Source organism: Rhinopithecus roxellana, chromosome 17 (assembly GCF_007565055.1).
Source record: "Rhinopithecus roxellana isolate Shanxi Qingling chromosome 17, ASM756505v1, whole genome shotgun sequence".
NCBI classification, from domain to species: domain Eukaryota; kingdom Metazoa; phylum Chordata; class Mammalia; order Primates; family Cercopithecidae; genus Rhinopithecus; species Rhinopithecus roxellana.
In genome coordinates, this window is record NC_044565.1 from 108,665,351 (window position 1) to 108,685,720 (window position 20,370).

General features: G+C 41.6%; 1 protein-coding gene across 1 annotated transcript in view; it reads left to right on the plus strand.

Annotated features, from left to right (window-relative positions):
- Nucleotides 1–18,493, plus strand: part of LONRF2 (LON peptidase N-terminal domain and ring finger 2) — a 37,701-nt gene extending 19,208 nt beyond the window's left edge. The window contains exons 4-12 of the mRNA XM_010386765.2: nt 1,817–1,960; nt 2,573–2,774; nt 3,172–3,265; nt 3,541–3,655; nt 6,573–6,694; nt 7,689–7,847; nt 11,647–11,809; nt 14,996–15,145; nt 17,598–18,493. Coding sequence (XP_010385067.2) covers nt 1,817–1,960; nt 2,573–2,774; nt 3,172–3,265; nt 3,541–3,655; nt 6,573–6,694; nt 7,689–7,847; nt 11,647–11,809; nt 14,996–15,145; nt 17,598–17,792 — 1,344 coding nt within the window. The 3' untranslated portion in view covers nt 17,793–18,493. The remainder of the gene's footprint in view (nt 1–1,816; nt 1,961–2,572; nt 2,775–3,171; nt 3,266–3,540; nt 3,656–6,572; nt 6,695–7,688; nt 7,848–11,646; nt 11,810–14,995; nt 15,146–17,597) is intronic.
- The last annotated feature ends 1,877 nt before the right edge of the window (nt 18,494–20,370 follow it).

The following is a 20,370-nucleotide window of genomic DNA, read 5'->3' on the forward strand; positions in this document are numbered from 1 at the left end:
TGATATATGTAAAATGTATCAATTCGGCTCTATAGGGTGACCTGTGATTTTCAGCAAAGCTTCACCAGCATAATGCAGAAATACCTGCTCGTTTACCCATCATCCAGTCACACTGAATGTGGAAATCTGTCCTGTTAAAAAGCTTATACAATGGTTACCTGATAGTTACTTAGCACTTCCAATGACCAGGAGTTTTTATATTTTTATGTTTGTGCATCCCTGTTATAATGCTGTTTATTGTCAACTTCTACCATGTATTTACTCTGTAATTTTTACTTACCTGTCTAGTTCTGTTTTCTGGAGCAACAGAAAATGAATCAGTTCTTCCTTGTGCAATTCAAACCACATAAGATGTTTGAGAACAGCTATTATCTTTGCCTTAATGTCACCTTGTGGGCCAAATATTCTTTTCTCACAGAGTGGCGTTTCTAAGATTTCCTCTTCTGGATGCATTCTAATGTACCCTGTATTTTAGCATCTACATTTGACAGCCACGGTTGGTGAAATATTACCTTCACTTGTGTTCACGTTAGGGGCATGTTTATTTTTAAGTACCTAACTCATCTTTTTTTAAAATAGGAACTTTATAGCGATGTTGTTTTTTATCTTCTCTTGTGCAATTGAATGGTGTTAGTCCTGTTCAGTTGTCCTGACAGTTGTTCAATTGACCAGTGTCACTCATTGGTTTTTGGCCATCATTTCAACTTATCTAAATAATATTGCATCTTCAGCCTGCTGTTCAGCTATCCCTGCCTGCTTTGTCCTATATGGAAACTTCCTAAGAATCTTAAAACATACCTCAACTGATTCTCATAACACTTTTCTGAGAAAGTCAGCCCCAAAGAGATGAAGTACATTCACCAAGGTTCCTGGACCAGGGTTTAGGTCTTGTGGGTTGTTGTCTACCTGGAGCTTTTTCAGACATGGTGTTTTCCCCTGGGCATTCTGTGGCTGATAGATATCTTGTATCACAGAAGGTACCGAAAACAATGTTAGTCTGTTCACATGAAATGTGTCTCCATCTCCAGCAGCTCTGCTGAGGCTACTCAGAGCTGGGACTGAGGACATTGATGACCCTGCTGAGGGTGATGGTGTGCATTGCTACAGGGCCATGGATTCTAGTGCATCCACCTTGAACCACGAGGAACAGTGGAGAGTGGGAGGAGTCTTCGTTTAGGTTTCAGTCACTCCTTTCTGCTTTCCTCAAACCTTGGATGCAGCTGAGGCCATGAGGACCACAGGACCATTTGAGTGTCTGCTAGAATTGGGTGTCAGCTACAATGCCTAACTGGCCATTGCTGTCCACCCTTCCCCTGCCCCCACCAATGCCACTCCCTGGTTCTTGAACCACAATTATGGCCTTTCCCTCTCTCTTCCTTTAAACTTCTTTACAAGGTGGCTCTTCTGGTTCTCATAAATAAAACAGTTATATATAGTGACCTCAGCCCTGTAGGTAATCACAGCTTAGATTTAATTCAAGGCCCCCAGCAACATTTACACTCCCTTTCTGTCTTATCTGTGTGGCTTTTAGGGGAGATTTTATGTAGTGTGTAAGGACCAGGTAGAAGGAAGTGGTAATGCTTTTATTTCGTCATTGGGAAGTGTAAGACGGAAAGGAATTGGAAGCTAAAATAACTTAATACATTGACTCTGGTTTCAAAAATGTTTGGATTTTAAAAGGTTGGCAGTTAAAATTATTCTTTTCACGTTTTAGGCTTATTTGGCCTCTTAGTTTCCTCTGAATCTATAAGACATACTATATTTTCACAAAAGTGTTTTAAAATATATATTTTTTCTTTTCTTGGCAATTTTATAGGTAATGTGTGAAGTGCTGTTTTCAGCTACAGAAAATGTGCATGAAAATTTAACATCTTCCATCCAAAGCAGATTAAAGGCTCAGGGTCACAGCCACATGAATGCCCAGGCTCTGCTGGAAGAAGGTGATGCAGGGAGCTCGGAGGTATGATGTGCGTGTGTTTGTCACGATTCTCTTGATTAAGCTTTATGTAATTGCTTCCTTTTAAATAGTTACAGATTATTCACACATTATGGCATTACATTAGTTAGACATATTTCTCAAGACCAGTTGTAGCTCCTTAACCTGGGAGTTGGAACTTTTACATGAAGTCTGTGGAAGTAATGAAAACGATTAAAGATTGAAAGAAGCTTTGGAACACCACCAAATCACGCAAAATGGCAGGAGACCTGAAGTTATTTTGGCTTGGAGAAAATAAAGCAAAGGGATGATTTGAATATGATATATGATTTTATGTGTGTACGTGTGTGTGTGTACGTGTGTGTGTGTGTGTGTAAATAGACAGATAGACAGACAGATTGCATATGAAGATAACTTTTCACTTTCCCAGCTCGGGAAGAAATTATTCTGTATTTTACTTTGAAAAGAATGAAGCGCATCTTAGAAATTAACAGATGAAACCAATTATGAAGGAAGCGAATAAATAAGCCCCCCCTTTTTTTTTTCAAAGATTTCTAGTGCAGGCTACTGCATTCTTTTTATCTTATGCTATGATTTCTTTAATATTCAGGATTCCTTTTTTTCCTACTTAACCAGAATTCATCTGAGAAATCTGATATGCTTGGAAATACCAATTCTTCAGTTTTGTATTTTATACTGGGTCTACACTTTGAAGAGGATAAAAAGGCATTAGAAAGCATCCTTCCAACAGCACCCAGTGCTGGCTTAAAGAGACAGTTTCCAGATGACGTGGAGGATGCACCTGACCTGAATGCCCCTGGAAAAATTCCCAAGAAAGGTCAGTGAACTATTTTCATCAGGCAGTTCTGTGACTCCAAAGTGATAGAATGCTAGCTAGTATTCAATATATTTAAAAAATTTTTACACCATTTAATATTAGTAATGAAATGATTATATCAGCTCTAAGATTGTAGAGCATTTTAGATGTTTTATACTGCAAAGACTTCATAGTCAAAAATAGCAGAGAAAATTTAGCCAAAATTTTAAATTTTATGCATGCTTACCATCCAGATAAATTATTGCTATATGCTATTAACTGGACAGGAACTATTTCTGCCCAGTGTGATTTGTTACATTGATACAACATGTTTGGTCCAAAGAAAATACATTTCTTGCATGGTGTTGTTCAGGTGCTTAGGTGTTAATTACAGCGTTTTAAATTTTTTCACATTCAGATCTGTCACCTCAAAGGAGCCCAAACTCTGAGACGGAAGAAAATCAGGGGCTCTCGCTTGATGTAACTGACTTTGAGTGTGCCCTCTGCATGAGGTAGGATGGTACAGAATCCATGCAACTGTTTTAAAACTTCAGCCTTTCTGAAATGTATACCAAAGTGTAATGGGCTTTTTATTATCAGGGAAACTATGGAGAGCTCAGTAATAGTTCATTTATTTTCTAAAGATTTGAGAGGATATAAAATGGAAGTGCATGCAAGTGTTTTCTAGAACAGTAAGGGGATTGCATAAGGAATCCTTCGAAAACCAATCCATGATTTGAAAGTCTGTCCTGGACATTTCTGGCTGAAAACAGATGTTTTCTTCCAGGTTGCTTTTTGAACCTGTCACTACGCCCTGTGGACACACATTTTGCCTAAAATGCCTTGAGCGCTGCCTTGACCATGCCCCACACTGTCCTTTGTGCAAAGACAAACTTTCGGAAGTAAGTGGGTTTTGGGAAATGATGGGACAGCTCCTCCTCTCATCCCTTGGTGGATGTGTATTCCCTGTCTTGCATGGCTTTCCCCACCCAGTTGTTAAAGAAAGTGAGATTTCTCCAATCAAAGATAGGTCTTTTCTCATCTCTTTGATTGATCAAGAAATACACAAGGAAGGTTTACATGCAGAAATTGCTAAATGTTAAGGAAATTTTTAAGTAGAAATTTTAGTTGAGATAGATTGAAAATAGCTAACATTATGAGCCCTTACATTACGTTCATTGTAAATGGTTGAGACATTGTCATGGTGCACTTAATGTGCTCCAGGAATTCTCTTTTTCATCTTGAGAGTTTTTCGTAGGATTGAAGACTTGATCATTTCTGACCACTGGTGAGTCCCTTTAGGGCTTTTTACCAGTTGTCAGTTATTATTGTCTTTGGTCTGAAATCAAAACCAGTAAAAGTCGGGTTCCATGGGGAAGCTATTTAATGATATTTAGCCCCAATGTAAATGATTAAATCCATTTACTTTAGGTATGGTAAATACAATGAAGAGTATTTAAAAGCTGAAGACCTTCTGATCAATTTCTGAAATAGTGAATCCATGTCGGCTGTATTGGGCTGTGGTCCCATTAGCACCATTAACTTTCTATGGAGCAAGTCATATAACATCTTAAGGGGATGGGGAGTGTCTTCCTTTGTTTTGCATTCATTAAATGAGACTGATAATATTTGCCTTAATTACTTTCCAGAGATTAAATTTATTGAATGCATTTTAAGTAGGATAAAGTTTTTTTTCTTTTTACAAATGTACAGTAAAATTTATTTTTTAAATCTGATGTGATAAGAGGAGATATTATACTTCAGTGACATTTTAAATAATTATATTTACTGCCAAAACATTTTTAAAGTAACTAGTTATAATTGAAACCATTTTCTAAAACATTATATGTACATACTTGCTTTATTAAATTGCATGCATACTGAATCTTTTTAAAGTCTTCAGAGTTCTCATAAACATCAATTATTGTGCTGTGCACTGTGTGTCACAGTGGTGGCTGTGTTCTGAGTCTGCAGAGCTGTTTCCTTGGTGGCCCCTGTGCAGTTTTCCTCCAGGCATTTGCTGTCTCTTCTTGCTAGTAGATGCATCAGACCCATTGCCTCTTGTTCTGGTGCCTGCCTGGGCCAGAACAGGTCATCTGTTCTTACAAGAATAAAATGCATGTATGTGTGAGCCCTGTTTATAACACAGACCTTACTCACTTCCGTTTCAATGCTGCCTTGTCAGGGGCCGAGTGAAGAAGTGACAGCTGGAGGCTGGCACTAGAATAGAAGCTGCCTAAGTACTGAGGCTTCCTGTGACCTGTTTTCCCTGTATTTCCAGGGACCAGCACATTCACCAGAGACTCCAGAAGTCTTTGTGTAATGAAGGAATGAATGAATGAATGATTACATGTAAACTATACATGGATTACTAATGTTCCAGAAATTAGAAATTAGAATACTATAAAATGAAATAAAATCCAAAATTATAGTTTTGTCTTTCTTCAATGCAGAAGTCACATCATGTGCATAGACGACTTTGCACGCACTAGCAGGGACCTGAATCATCAATTATATAGAATCTACAGAACCCTTGGTTAGCATCATGCCAAGTAGAACACATTTTATTATATTACTCTTCAATAAAAGGACATCATAAACCATTTATTAAATACCTATGTCATATAATAATGACAATTATAAAGCAGTTTTGTGAATGAGGTGATAGCGTGTTTCTCTACCAGTTACCCTGTGATTGTGATTCTCGAATGTAGGCGTTTCCAAAGTTTGAACTCCTGGTCCTCAATCACAGCAATACATTTAGCTTGTTTCACACCAGCTATAGGGAAACCTGGTAGTATGCGAAGGACTAACCCAGCCATGGTGTGTTGGAAATACGTGGAGCCATCCCAAGCCCAGAAATGCAGCAGGGCCACCAGAGAAAGCGCAGAGCCCTGAAGCTCGCCAGGCCTGGGGTTCTTGTATGCCATGGTGGCTCAGCACTGACCCCTGACCCTTTCTGAATCACAGCTTTATGAGCACAGTAGAGAGAACAACTATAGTATTATACTGTTTTCAGGACCGATGAAGCACCTGCAGTGGTCCTGATGTGTATCAGAATGTCAGTGAAAAGAGCTACTATATGCTAGTATACATGCCTGCAATAAAACAGTGCAACCTACCGAACTACTACTCTGTGTGCACACACGCACACACACATACACACACACAGAGTAGTAGTTCAGCCACATTGTGGCCCTTCTACCCACCGATCCCAGCACTTTCTTGTTCAGTCTTCTTCCACCTTCCCTCACATCCAGCTTTAATCTATGGTCCCTCACTCTCTCAATCCAAAAAAAGTCAACCTTGACCTTTTGCATGCATCCTGAGTAACACAACAAAGCTAGAAAAAAACACAACGTTGAGAAGATTGGTGTCAGTTTCAATGAACAATTTTAAGTCTTAGACTCAAAACATGAGTAATCATTCTTACATTCTTTCTCTAGTAGTTCCAGTTCTTCCCTCTCCAAGCTGATCATTGCAAAAGTCTCTCCACTCCCAACATGCCGTACTTCACTCCCTCCCCTCTCACCAACATCAGGGCACTTGGTTGAAAATGTAGATGCTGTCAAGATTGAGTTGCCTCATCCTTTGCCCAGGTGAACGCCTCCTCCTGGCCTTTTCTCACAGCGGAGGGGCTGTCCGGGCTCCTGGCACAGTCTGGCCCGCCTCCCTCTCCATCCCTGTTCCTTCTTACCTGCTCAGAGATCCTACCCGCCACCTCTTTGTTCACCTTTTGACTCACGGAAGCTTCATCCTTTAGAGTTAATTACCATACAGTATCATTTGACTATTTTTGTTTGTTTGTTTTTATTGAAGTTACTGGCAAGCAGGAACTTTAACATAACTGTTCTGGCCGAAGAATTAATATTTCGATATTTGCCGGATGAATTGTCTGATAGGAAGAGAATTTATGATGAAGAAATGTCAGAACTGTCCAAGTAAGTGCTCCTGTTATGTGTCCTTGGTCTTAAGTTCAGATTGAACTTTGTCAACTTCAGCTTCACCTCAGATTTTCTTTTCGTGGCAGAGAACTCTCTTGGCGTGTAAATGGAAACAAATGTTAGTTGTAAAGTATTTTTGGAAACATAATTGCGAGAAGTTATAATAATTTTTTTCTTTTTTAATAAGGTATTTTTACAGTGTTTTAACAAATTTATATAGTTGCTTTTTGTATGTAAATAAGTGATACTGAATTTTTCAGGATTTAAAAAGCAAAGAAGGCTGGGCACAGTGGCTCATGCCCATAATCCTAGCATTTTGGGAGGCCAAGGCAGGAGGATTGCCTGAGCTTAGGAGTTCAAGACCAACCTGGCCAACATAGCAAGACCCCATCTCTGTATTTAAAAAATTATTTAAAAATAAATAAAAGGCAAATAATATAAATGTATTTGTTACTGATGAACTGTACACTTAAGAATAGTAAATTATATATTTTACCTCAAAAATTGTTTTAATGTAATATCTGCAAAATGGAGTAAAGTGAAGCACAGTTTTAAAAAGTAGAGAGAAGGAAAACTAATACCCAGGATTGCGAATCACGACAGGCTTGACAGTTTTCATCTTTTAAAATGGCAAAAGTTTTGTATTTTAGTAGCGATCTTATCACTCTTCCACTCTTCTATTTAAAACTCATTGCCTTTGAGCACTATGTAGTTTTTGCTTTTATTAGAATTTTTTTAGAGTGCTTAAATTGTGTAACTTTTCCAAGCAAAGTAATATAATTCAGCGTCTTCTCCTTTCTCAAGTTAAATAAGACAGATTTGTCAGGAAACCTGGGTGAGCAGAGAATTTTCACATGCTATGGTCCTTGGCTTTCTTGTTTTGTAGAGGGGAGAACTGAGGTTGGCTGGCTTTTGCTGCTTTGGTGGCCAGTACTACCCTCTGATCTAACAGCTCGTGTATCTGAGATAACATGTCCCCTTACTTCTGCAGTCTGACCAGAGACGTCCCCATCTTTGTGTGTGCCATGGCCTTCCCCACGGTCCCGTGTCCACTCCACGTCTTTGAGCCCCGCTATCGGCTTATGATAAGAAGATGCATGGAAACTGGCACCAAGCGGTTTGGCATGTGTTTATCTGCTGAACACGCAGGGTAAGAACTGTCACCATTCAAAGGGTCCTAATGAAGGGCAACGTTTGACGTTTTTCTTGCAGAATGATTTAGGCTGATGCTTGAAAACCTCCAGTGGCTCCCATTACCTAGCAAAGTCCAAGTTCAAGGCTGCCCACAATGCGGTCCCATCCCTTCTTTCTAGCCTCACTGCCCACCTCTTCCTTTCAAGCTAGTCCACTGCCGTGCTACTTGCTCTTCTCTTGTGACAGCTCATGCTTCCACACCTCCGTGCTTCCCTCTGCCTGCAATTGTCTTTATCCTCGTTTATATATAAACAAATCTAGTCCAACTCTTGAGGTCTAGAAAAATTGCGGCTGGGCTTAGTGGCTCACGCTTGTAATCCCAGCACTTTGGGAGGCTGAGGTGGGAGAATCGCTTCAGCCCACGAGTTGGAGACCAGCTTAGGCAGCATAGGGAGACCCTGTCTCTACGAAAAAAATTTAAAAAAGAAAAATGTCTATATCCTGCACAAAGCTGTTTCTCTGTCTCTACAGCCAAATCATTTTCAGTCTCACAAAAACACACTGTGCTTGGTTTTCACCTCCCCTCATTTCACGTCTTTGTCCAGAGAGGGTGTTGCAAGCCAGCAGGTTGTTCCCCTCTGTAGACTGATTTGGGGACTCAGGACCCTCCCATCCCTTAGGGCCTTGTCAGCCCTATGTGGTCATGATGAGGTCACTGCATCCAAGTGCTAGCTGTGGAGGAGGCGCACGTGCTCTTAAAGGGCTCTGGAGAAAGGGGGCTCCCTCCTCTTCACACCTGCTGCAAAGGAGCCTGACAAATATAGTCCACCCACGTGCCCAGGAAGAAGAGGAGTCTGCATTTTTAGGGCCACTCAGAATTTTCTACCATAAATACCTAGGGACAGAGCTTTTAAAAATATGCATAGGACCTTTGTGGAGAAAATTCTGAAACTTGAAAGATATTCAAGAAGTTCTGAATCAATGGAGAGAAATGCCACGTCTGTTGGTGCACAGACTCGATGTCGTAGAGATTCCACATCTACCCAGTTCCCCAAATCTAGAGTAATTTCTGTCAACATCTCCAGGAGGCTTCTTCATGGACTTGCTCAAGCTGATTTTAGAATCCGTGTGGAAAAGCAAAAGGCCAAGCCCAGATCTGGCTGAACAAACAGGAGAACATCCTATAATATCAAGTTTACAAGCCTTAGGAAGTAGACCAATGAGACAATAAGGTAGAGATCCGAAACAGGTCCACTCATACATGGATGCCAAATTTATAGACAACTGTATGAGAAAAGACAAACTACTCAATAAAGGGTGCCCAGAAAATTAGTGGGTAGTCCAGATGAGAGGGGAGAAGAAAACTTTACCTTATGCCATAAATAAAAAATAACACGTTTGTATTCCTAATGTGAAATGTGAAAAACAAAATATAAAAACATTTAAGAGGAGATATTGGGGACCGCCTTTATAATTAGGAATGGGGAAAGATTTTTTATACAAGGTGCTGAGAATACATAAAAGAGGGAGAGATTAGTAAATTAGAATATGTTAAAATTTGATTCATCTAAAGTCAGCCAAGTGAAAAAATAAGCTATAAGAGTTCCACGTGCACTGAGAATATAGAACACTGAAAAGAATGTTATTCCCATCCAAACAAAAAGAAAAACAAGAAAAAACAGATAAACCACAAAACATATACTCCTTGAAGCCATCAGAGAGTGGAGGTTGCTCAGGGTAACCAAACAAGATCCCACAGGGAGAGAGTAGGCAGAGCCCAGGAAGAGACATAAAAGCCTGTAGGAAGAATTCAGCTAATTTTTTTTTTTTTTTTAAACAAATTGCCAATGACCTTGTGTGGGCTGGCATCAGAGTGCAGGTCTGGAGAGCTGCACTCACAAAGGGAGTTTGCATCACACACAGGCTCTTAACCACAGGTAAGAGGCTCTTTGGTGAGTCATGCCCTGCAGCGAAGCAGGCTTGGCGGAACTGACATTTATTTGGAGGCCTCTGCTGGTTGCTGGGGGCATTCAGTCCTCCCTTGAAGAGGAATCTTCAGGGCACCTCCAGGTTCACCACGCTATGAATGAGATCATCCTGTTAGATACCAGGAAGAGAGAGTCTTATTAAATGTATAAGTAGAGGCATCCAGGTGGCAGTTTGAATCATCGCTGCTCTTTAGTTTGAGGGATGTGTAGTAAAGCTGCTCATCATGAGGACTTCAGAATCACACTGCCATGAATTCTCATTTTGGCTCTGAATCTCCCTGTGGCCTTAGAGAAGTTAATGCCTCTGAGCCTCCGTGTTGTGTGGGCTTGAATTAGTATATATTATAAACTGCTGTGTGTGGTGCTTGGCACGTGGTAGCGTGAGAATATCACTGGGTTACGGGTGATAGTTACAATCAGAGTGTGGGTAAGAGCTGGGGAGAGCTTTGGAATGAGAATAGCCATATCCTAGAACACCATCCTGGGTAGTACGGAGCAGCAGGGACATGCAGAGGTAGGGGCTGCGAAGGGCTGGTTAGAGAGGGTGCAGGAGAGCAGAGGCATTGGCTCAGCAACAGTCTGCAGGGCCGTGCCTTAGGGAGATCAGACAGGAGCCTGTCCAGTGATTTGAGCAATTCAGAGGGCATCTCTGACTACTTTTGGAGGCATTTTAATGGAACAGTAGGATATGGAGGAGTGAAGGGGAGGCAAGGAGATGAAGGCAGTGGCTGGGGACTGCTTTCCACAGCACTTTGGTTGGGGAGGGCAGAGCTGGCAGAATTGGAATGAGGTGAAGACCTTGTGGGCAAAGGGAGGAGGGAGGAGGAGCTGAGTGCCTTTGAAGGTGGAGGACTTGCTGGCCCAGCAACCGGCACCAGCAGAGGCTTCCAAATAAACGTCAGCTCATCCACGCCTACCTCACTGCAGGGCATGACTCACCAAGGAGCCTCCTATCTGTGATTAAGAGCCTGTGTGTGATGCAAACTCCCTTTGTGAGTGCAGCTCTCCAGACCTGCACTCTGATGCCAGCCCACACAAGGTCATTGGCCATTTGTTTAAAAAAAAAAAAAAAGCTGAATTCTTCCTACACACTTTTGTGTCTCTTCCTGGGCTCTGCCTACTCTTTCCCTGTGGGATCTTCTGTTTGGTTACCCTGAGCAATCTCCACTCTCTGATGGGTTCAAGAGACATATGTTCTGTGGTTTATCTGGTTTTTCTTGTTGTTTTTCACATTCTTTTTAGTGTTCTATATTCTCAGTGCACGTGGAACTCCTATCGCTTGTTTTTTCACTTTGTTGACTTTTGATGAATCAAATTTTAAGTGTGGGCTTGAATGCATATGTATCGTAAACTGTTCCATGCGGTACTTGGCACGTGGTAGCATGAGAATATCACTAGGATAAGGGTGATAGTTACAGAGTGTGGGTAAGAGCTGGGGAGCGCTTTGGAAAGCCGAGTGTGTGCATGGCACCAGCTGGGCAGTCCTGATGTTGCCCCGCCAAGGTGGCTGAGGAGCCACATTTGAGATTTCATCTCTTCCCATCTCTCGAGTCCTTCCCAAAACACTAGCCCATTGGAACTGCTAAGGCACAAGTCCTGTCTCACCCGGAGCCCTTCCGCTGCAGCCACCATCACCACTATATTTAGCATCTAACAGAAGCGACCATGTGCACGTGTCTCTTAGCGACAATAACCTTGCTGGTCTGATGTGGAGACACTGTTTTGTGTGGCTTTGTGTTCCTTTTAAAAGCAAACTCTCATCCAGAGAAAAATAAAGGCCCCCTGCATTTTAAAAATCACAGTCATTTCTCCCAACCGTCTCTTCAGGCTTTCAGAATATGGATGCATGCTGGAGATTAAGGACGTGAGAACGTTTCCCGATGGAAGTTCTGTTGTAGACGCGATTGGCATCAGTCGGTTCCGAGTGCTTAGCCACCGCCACAGAGATGGCTATAACACAGCGGACATTGAGTATCTTGAAGATGAAAAGGTAAGGCTTATTGTACTGGTGTGTTTTGTAGAGGTCTGTCCTCTTGTTTCCCTCTTGCATTGTGGAAAGGCTTTGTCAAACTTGTACTGACAATATTACTTAAGTCCTTAATTCATCACTTAAATTTGTTTGTTTGTTTTTGAGTCAAGGTCTCGTTCTGTCATGCAGGCCAGAGTGCAGCAGCATGATCTCAGCTCACTGCAGCTTTGACCTCCCAGGCTCAAACGATCCTCCTGCTTTAGCCTCCCGAGTAGCTGAGACCATAGGTGCACACCACCATACGTGGCTAATTAAAAAATTTTTTTTGTTGAAACGGAGTCTCCCTGTGTTTCCCAAGCTGGTATCAAACTCCTGGGCTCAAGCAGTCCTCCCACCTCGGCCAAAGCGTAGTCGTCCCAAAGCGCTGGGACCACAGGCATGAGCCATTGCTTTCGGCAGTTATTTATTTTCTCAGTGGATTTTTACCTGAGTTGGGAGCTGGTACAGAAATCTCCTTTTAAAAAAATGATCTAGCCAGGCATGGTGGCTCACGCCTGTAATCCCAGCACTTTGGGAGGCCGAGGCGGGCAGATCACAAGGTCAGGAGATTGAGACCATCCTGGCTAACATGGTGAAACCCTGGTTCTACTAAAAATATAAAAAATTAGCCATGCATGGTAGCGGGTGCCTGTAGTCCCAGCTACTTGGGAGGCTGAGGCAGGAGAATTGCTTGAACCCGGGAGCCAAAGGTTGCGGTGAGCTGAGATGGCACCACTGCACTCCAGCCTGGGTGACAAAACAAGACTCCATCTAAAAAAAAAAAAAGACCTTATTGTACTTAGGCAACATGTAAACCTGCACATTGCAAAATAGGCTTGTGATTTGCTGTTGGATGCTCTAGCCCTGGAGCTGGCAAACTTTTTCTGCAAAGGGCCGGATAATAAGTACTTTAGACTCCACAGGCCATATGGTCTCTGTCAAAAGTACTCAGTTCTGCCCTTGTAGTGCAAAAGCAGTCATAGACAATGTGTGAAGGCATGAGCATGATGGTTTTCCATTAAATGTGATTTCCAGAAACATGGTGGTGAGCATGGTTTGACTCAGGAACAGCAGTCTGTCAGTCTCTGTTCTCTAGATTGGTATTAATTCAGAATGTGACAAAATCTACAACTTAAAAATACCTCCCAAAGCTAAATATAAAAGACTTGAATTTATTACCCCTTAAGAATTTTTTCATGTGTCTCATAGAAATATCAGGACCTATAATTTGACATATTAGCAAAACGTTTTGAGAGATTCTCCAACAGACTTACACAAGGATGTCCATAACAGTCTTACTCCATTATAGCCCCAAACCAGGAACAGCCCAGGTGCTGATTACACTTGAGTCAGTAAACACATTGTGGTCCATTCATGCAATGCAATACTACCTGTCAATAAAAAGAAATGAACCACTAGTGCACGAAACAGTATGGATGACTCTCATAGACATTATGCTAAGTGAGAGATGCCAGACATAGGACGAACACATACTGCGTGGCTGCATCTGTATACTTCCAGGAACAGGCAAAACTAGACTCTGAAGACAGAAGTCAGAAAAGGCTTGTGGGGTTGGCTTTGTAATTGACTGGAGGGGGCGGTGAAGAATCTTTCTAGGTAGTGGAAATGTCTATCTCGTTTTGGGTGATGGTCAGACTGGTGTATACAGTTGAGAAATGGTGTATACTCTTTGAGAAAACTCTTTGAGCTAAATAAGATCTATGCACTTTTTGGTCTGTAAATTATACTGCAGCAAGAAATTTTAAAATACTTAAAAGGAGGAAATCCTTGGAATTATCGTATTCCTCTTTTAAATTCTTTGGTTGACATTTGGAAATGTGGAAGTAAGGGTACATAGCCACCCCACATCACACTAGGAGTCATTTTTGGGGCAGTGGTGTACACTTAGGATTTGTGAATGGAGTCACACCCAGGACGCTACCTCTCTGCCTCCTCCAGCTGCGGTTTCTGGTCATCCCAGTGCAGAGGAGCAGAGCAGGGAGCCCAACCCCCAGACTGGACCAGAAAGCTGGGTTTCAAAGCTATGGCTGAAAGTGATAATCTTCAGGGTCTCTCTGCGGGGTGGATAGACCTGACGGCAGGGTTTATTGACCGTTGTTGTAGATGACAGCTTTTCATAGTGTATGTGTTTATTTTAAAATGGGGGCTTAAGTAGCTGCAACATGAAACAATTTTAGCTTGCTTTTACAAGAAAATCCTCTATCATATATGAATATTTGATTTGTATAAATCAAATTGAGGGTGGTGTATGCATTACATTATAATTTCTCAGCACGCCGTAGTTTTTGTAGGTACTGGAATTTTATAACAGGAAAGGACCTTCATGGTTTATTCCTGTTACACAGATGAGAAAACTCTGCCCTCACGAGGCCGTGAGACTGGCTAGATTCACACAGGAGAGTTGGTGATGAAGCCAGAACAAACCCTGGTCCCGTGATTCCCAGTTCCATGCTCTTCCTCCTCTGCCAGGTGTTCCTGAACAGGACCGAGGCATAAGTTAATGACAGACGTGACAGTGACATAGGGACCAGAGGCCAAGCTTGGTCAGTCTAAGGTGCTGTGGCCGACAATAAGCTGGAGTCCATCAGCCCAGGCCAATGTAATGAGGATAGTCTTGGCCTATCATGCCTTTAGGAATGTAGTTTGGTGATATGGAATACAATTTTTAAAATGTCACCCTTTGACTTGGTAATTCTAACAAGGTCTCTAGGAAACTATCCCGAGGAAACCATACCTCCCTCCCTTGTCAACAAACAAAACAAAACAAAACAACTTTTGCATAAGTGTTTATATTACTGTGTTGTTTTTAAAAATGAAAAACTAGGCTATTCTAAATAACTTACGTGAAAAGTAAGTTGGCATGTATCTCAAATATAAAATTGCATGCAGCCATTGAAAATTATGCAAAATTACATGAAATGTGCTTATATTATGGTATTAAGAGAAAAATCAAGATACAATTGATAGATTTCAACTATACAAAAAAATGCAGATTTCTATATTGAGCATGTACCATTTTTGTGAAATTGATGAATTATTAAAGTGCTAAATGCCACAAATCCACTTAGTGGCAGTGCAGAGGTTGCTGACTGTGTTATGTGCATTGCTATGAATGGGTCATACAGCCGTGCCTTTTTCCCTGATCAGGTGGAGGGTCCAGAGTATGAAGAGCTTGCCGCTCTCCACGATTCCGTGCATCAACAGTCTGTTTCCTGGTTCGCGTCTCTCCAGGATCGCATGAAAGAACAAATTTTAAGTCATTTTGGGGTAATGCCAGACAGAGAACCGGAGCCTCAGGTATGCTCTCTTTTTTCCTTTGTAATTCTGTTATTTCCTGCTGTCGTGTGCTGAGCCATCGTTCTGGTGGAGAGCCTGGCAGTACGATGCTGGGTATACCCCAGTGTGGTTGTTTATGAACCAGTTCTTCTACTAACAGCCCAAAGGAGCACCTACTGTGGTAGCACAGGATTTGTGAAGCAAAGCAACAAAGGCTTTCTAACAGAACATAGTTTCTTTTCTAACGACAATCAATTTATTCTGCTTGGCCGTCAGTTTGCAGCCCTTTCCTTCTTTCACTCACATCTTAAAATGTAAGTAGTAACTTTATTGTATTGGCACGAACACTCCACGTTCGGCACATAGCATTGCCTTGCACCTGGTACACAGATGTTGAATAAGTGAAGAGAAAAATCCCATCCTTCTTGTGACATTAGAAGCATGACTTCCCTGTCCTGTAAGGACCCTGCCGCCCAGCTGTCATGGGCTTTCTCCAGTGCTCCCTACGAGTCGTCTTGGTGATGCTGGTTCTTTAAGCAATGAATGAGCTTCAGGTTTATGGAGCATTTCTAAGCTCAGGTGGCCCCTGCTCTGCATTAGATGGGAGAGCCAGGCTGAGCTGGTGTAAGATTGTGCCTGAGAGTGTATACCTCCCACCTGTACACGGATGCCCAGCTGTCAAAGACAGTATGGGAGGGAGATTGGCTCTCAGCTGGTTTAGGGTGATGTGAAATATCTTTTGTATCTTTCCCCATCCACTTTAAGTTTTTTTTTTTCTATCTCTTAGAGCTTCTATCTTTTACCCCCTGCCTGAATTCTTTCTTTTCCAAACACAGAAAAATGCTTTAACTGCCAGAAATAGCCATTAAGTCCTTTCTGGCTTGCCCTTATTTGCATAAGCCTTTGTTCTGCAATGTCCTGGAACTCAGATTCAGAAAACATGGTGGTTAGACTGACTTGCATTAGGATATGAGTCATTCTTTTTCTAGGAGTTTTTGTTTATTAACCAAATTAATCCATCTCTCCTTGGCAGGTATATTAGCTTCCTACTACTGCTGTTAAGAAATTTCACGAATGTGGTGGCTTCAAGCAACACATATGTATTATCTTCCAGTCCTGGTTCTGCAGGCCAGACTATGATCCGGGTGATGGCAGCATGCATTCCTCTGTGGAGGTTGTGAGGAGAGTCTGTTTCCTTGCCTCTGCAGCTTGTAGAGGCCGGTGGCATTCCTCGGCTTTCTTCCTCCATCAGAGCCAGCAATGTTGCTTCTCTCCGACGGTCCTTCCAAAGCCACATGTCCCTCTGACCACAGCCCAGAAAGGACCCTATATGAACACATTGGGCCCATCAGGATAATCCCCCCATCCCAAAGTCCTTAACTGAATCACATCCTCCAATTCCCTCTGCCATATAAGGTACCATATCCCCAGGTTTCAGGAATTCGAGTCTTTGGGGGAGCCATTTTTCTGATGACTACAGAGGGATTTTAGGTAATACGTCGATTTTTATATGAGGTCCTTCCCATTAAGCGTGCTACTCAGTTTTCTTCTTTCTCTGCGAGATGAGGCGGGGAAAAGAGTGTGACTCTGTATAAAAGGTTGTTTTCTCCATCTGTGCCTTTCTCCTTCTGAAGGGCAGGTTGATGTCTTCCTCACAGTGACTTGGGCTACCCCCAGTGAGCTTTGGCCACAGTGCTATTCCTAGTCCTCCAGTATCATCTACCTCACCCTAAACTAAGGCGACTCCAGAGTCCACCCTCCCAGCTCTTATTGGCATCCCGCACATTTTTGGAGGAGAATTAGAGTTAAGAATCCTAGACCCTGGAAACAAAAAGGCCTGGATATCTTGGTTCCAATACCAAGAATATTGAGAACAAGTTTATGATTGGCTTTTGCCTAGCACGTAGCCCAGAAGTGCTCTGTTTGATTATGTGAAATGAAGGTTATTTGATGGCATCATAATTCTTACGTATATAATTTGTGATAACTCTTACATATGACATGCATACATATATATGTTTCATACACTCACTTGCCACATTGAGTATGTCATTCAAACTTGTACACATACTTTTAGCACTTACAGTATTATGCTTTATATGGCATGCTTAAGACGTAAAAAATAATAGCACAGAACATTGGAAAGTGAAGGTTAAAGTGATGGTCTTCTCCTCTGACCAGTATATACTCTTAACTGAAAGCTTGAGAGAACAGAAGCAACTGATTCATAGAATCTCCCCGTGGAAGATGCTTCTCTTTGCAGGCTCTTCCTTTTGTGGTTCCCCCACCTCTAAATGTGTACCGTAAAAGTAAACTATGTATTTTGAGAGCTGAATGAATTGTGAAATAGCTCTAAAATACAAGGTGGCATTTAATTCTTGCTCACGTGTCTGTTGGCGGAGCAAAAGACTGTGTTGGGGAACAGGCTTGCATTTTCAGTGTTAATCTTGCTTTCCTCTCATCTCTTTTGCAGAGTAATCCCAGCGGCCCTGCCTGGTCCTGGTGGATCCTGGCCGTGCTGCCCCTGGAGCGCAAGGCTCAGCTGGCCATCCTCGGCATGACCTCACTCAAAGAGCGGCTCCTTGCCATCCGACGGATATTAGTCATCATCACGCGTAAGATGAATAGTCGGCAAGAGCTGGCTAATGCCAGGGAGAGAAATAATTGATTTTTCTCTCTGTCAAGGTTTCTGGAAGCCCTTGTACTTTTATAAATGTCAGGCATGGACGAATAGCCGTCCATTCGTTGTGCTTTGTCAAGTGCTTGTGGATAAGGTTCCAAAATGGGACGCTTGCCAAACATTGAGTCCTCAAAAATGACAATTCTGTGTCTGGTGGGATCTGATCTGTACAAGGTTAGCCTGAAGTCTGAATGGAGCCCATAGTTGGAAAAAAAAAAAAAAAACCTAAGAAAATCTCTTGGAAGCAGGTGCTTGGGGAGTGCAGTTCACTGACAGCACAGGACCCTGCAGATGGTTTACATGTGGTTTAGGTTTCACGAGAAAGAAGGATTCCCTTCCCAGTCAGTATCTTGCTCTGCCAGATGGTAAAGGCATACGTTAGTGTGTAGACAATATGGGGAACCACGTTTTTATCTGGAAGTGGATTTCTTAGAACACAGGCTAACCAAAACTACGCTTAGGCTTTGCGTGTTGCTGTGAAGTTGTCTGTGAAATTGAATAATCACACCATTGTTCAGTGCAGGAGCCCAAACTAGTCCTTACCAAGAAGTAGTAGCCACCGGATAGAACTGTGTTTAATGTCCTGTTGTAGTCCCAGGTGTTGTAAATTGCATGTTGTAATCAAATGAGTGTCAAAACATAAGAAAGTATACCTTGGATATAGAAAAACCTGAGAACAGTATAGTTCACTGGAGGATATATATATATATATATATATATATATATATATATATATATATATATTTACACACCATAAAGTGAGCAAAAGTGAGTTAAAATTGTATATGCATTGGGATGTCAAACATCAAACCACCAAGTGCAAAGAATGCCTTGAAAGTAGAGCCTTGTCTCATTGTTCAGTGGTTACTAAGCATTTAGGAAACAGTCATCTTTTTCTGTTGGGATTTGCATTAGAAATTAGCCCCGTCCATAAATTTCAGTTTACTCTCCGTTTATTAACATACAAGAACACTAAAAATCTGCCATGCCATGGTAAATCTGTCTGTTCCAGGAAAATAGATCAGAATATACAAAGGGAGGATGGCCGGTATGGGATGTAAATATTCAGTAAGTTTTTCTCCAACACTAACCTAAAATTATCTTTATTTTTTTGAAAGAAAGTTTGACAGTGATCAGACCAGGTGTTATCTGTTAAAGGACAGTAGTGTAATTTCCATCGTGTAATGCACGCTGGTGATATTGATTGGAATAACTGAATCTGAGATACTCATATGTTCTCTCTGGCTCAACCAGCTGGTACATTTAGTTGGCTTCCTCTGTGAGGTGAGTGTTCTTAACCAGAGGGTCACAACCACTAAAGAACACATCACAGCTGCCAGTTTTGCTTTGTTCATTGAAGATGTATGTGATGTTTTAGTTTTAAAATATATATATCTCATAATATACAATATTGGTGGTATATCAATCCATCAAGCATTTTGTTAGAAAGATTTTATAATATTATTAATTTTTCTTTTAGTTTTCAGTAGATAAAACTCAGTCTCATCATGGAAGTTAGAAAATACCAGCATCACTTAATTATAAGGAGAAAATGTGAAAGTATTTTCCAATCCAATGTTTCAAGTGCCTCACTTATTGTGAATCTCAGATATCATCTTGAGATGGTTTAATGACAGTTTGGCCAAGTGATTTCTAAGAGATTTTATGAATTTATGCATTAACAATAGTATTCAGCTTTCTTAGGCATTATCACCTAACCTGATCATTTGATTGGAATAACTGAATTAGTCATTGATTGGTAAAATAAAGAAAACAAAATGCATCTCACATGCCCGAAGACCTTTACCAGAAGCAGTTCGTGAAAATCGATGTGCATTGACCATTCTCGGCCTTTCCCTTTTGGAAAATGTTTTTGTACCTTCATATCACAGCTGAATAGTTGTCATTGCTGTTTCCATTTGGAGGTGTCTAAATAACCACAATGTGATCACAGCTTCTCCACAAGCCTTCCTCAAGTTTAGTTGGTAAGCTTGCTACACCATTTGGAACCTGTTGCTTTCTCTTCCTCACTCTTTAAGTGTCATAAGGTCACACAGTTCTTGGAATCAGAACTATTCAGTTATTTCTTCACCATTCTGCCTGGCTTTCTGAGTCTTCTCATTCTGCGTGTTATGTAAAAGCCTGAACAACAATGATGACGCAGACGAGAGCAACACACATTTTTATTTTTTGGTAGAGAGGTTTTTATTTTTTTGATACCAGAGGGAATTAACTATGATCACGTCGTGCTCTCTCTGTTCAGCATCACACCCCCGCATACTGTGGCGTGGGAGCAGATTGGTACTTACCGAGCGCTTAGAAACATCACGCATCAGTAACCCGGTCAGGGTGACAGCATCCTACGGTCATGTCATGAAGGAAGCCTCCTTTTACAAACCTTAAAAAAAACAACCCCCCCGCCCAGCTTCAGTTTGCTGCCAATCAAGCTAAAGCAGAACAGTCTGCTTCCTCCTCCGCCTGCCCCCTTCTGCCTCTTTTCTGTTGGGGAGATGCCAATTCTAAGGATTTCTCAGAAAATAATGTAATCTCTCATTCAATGTCAGGA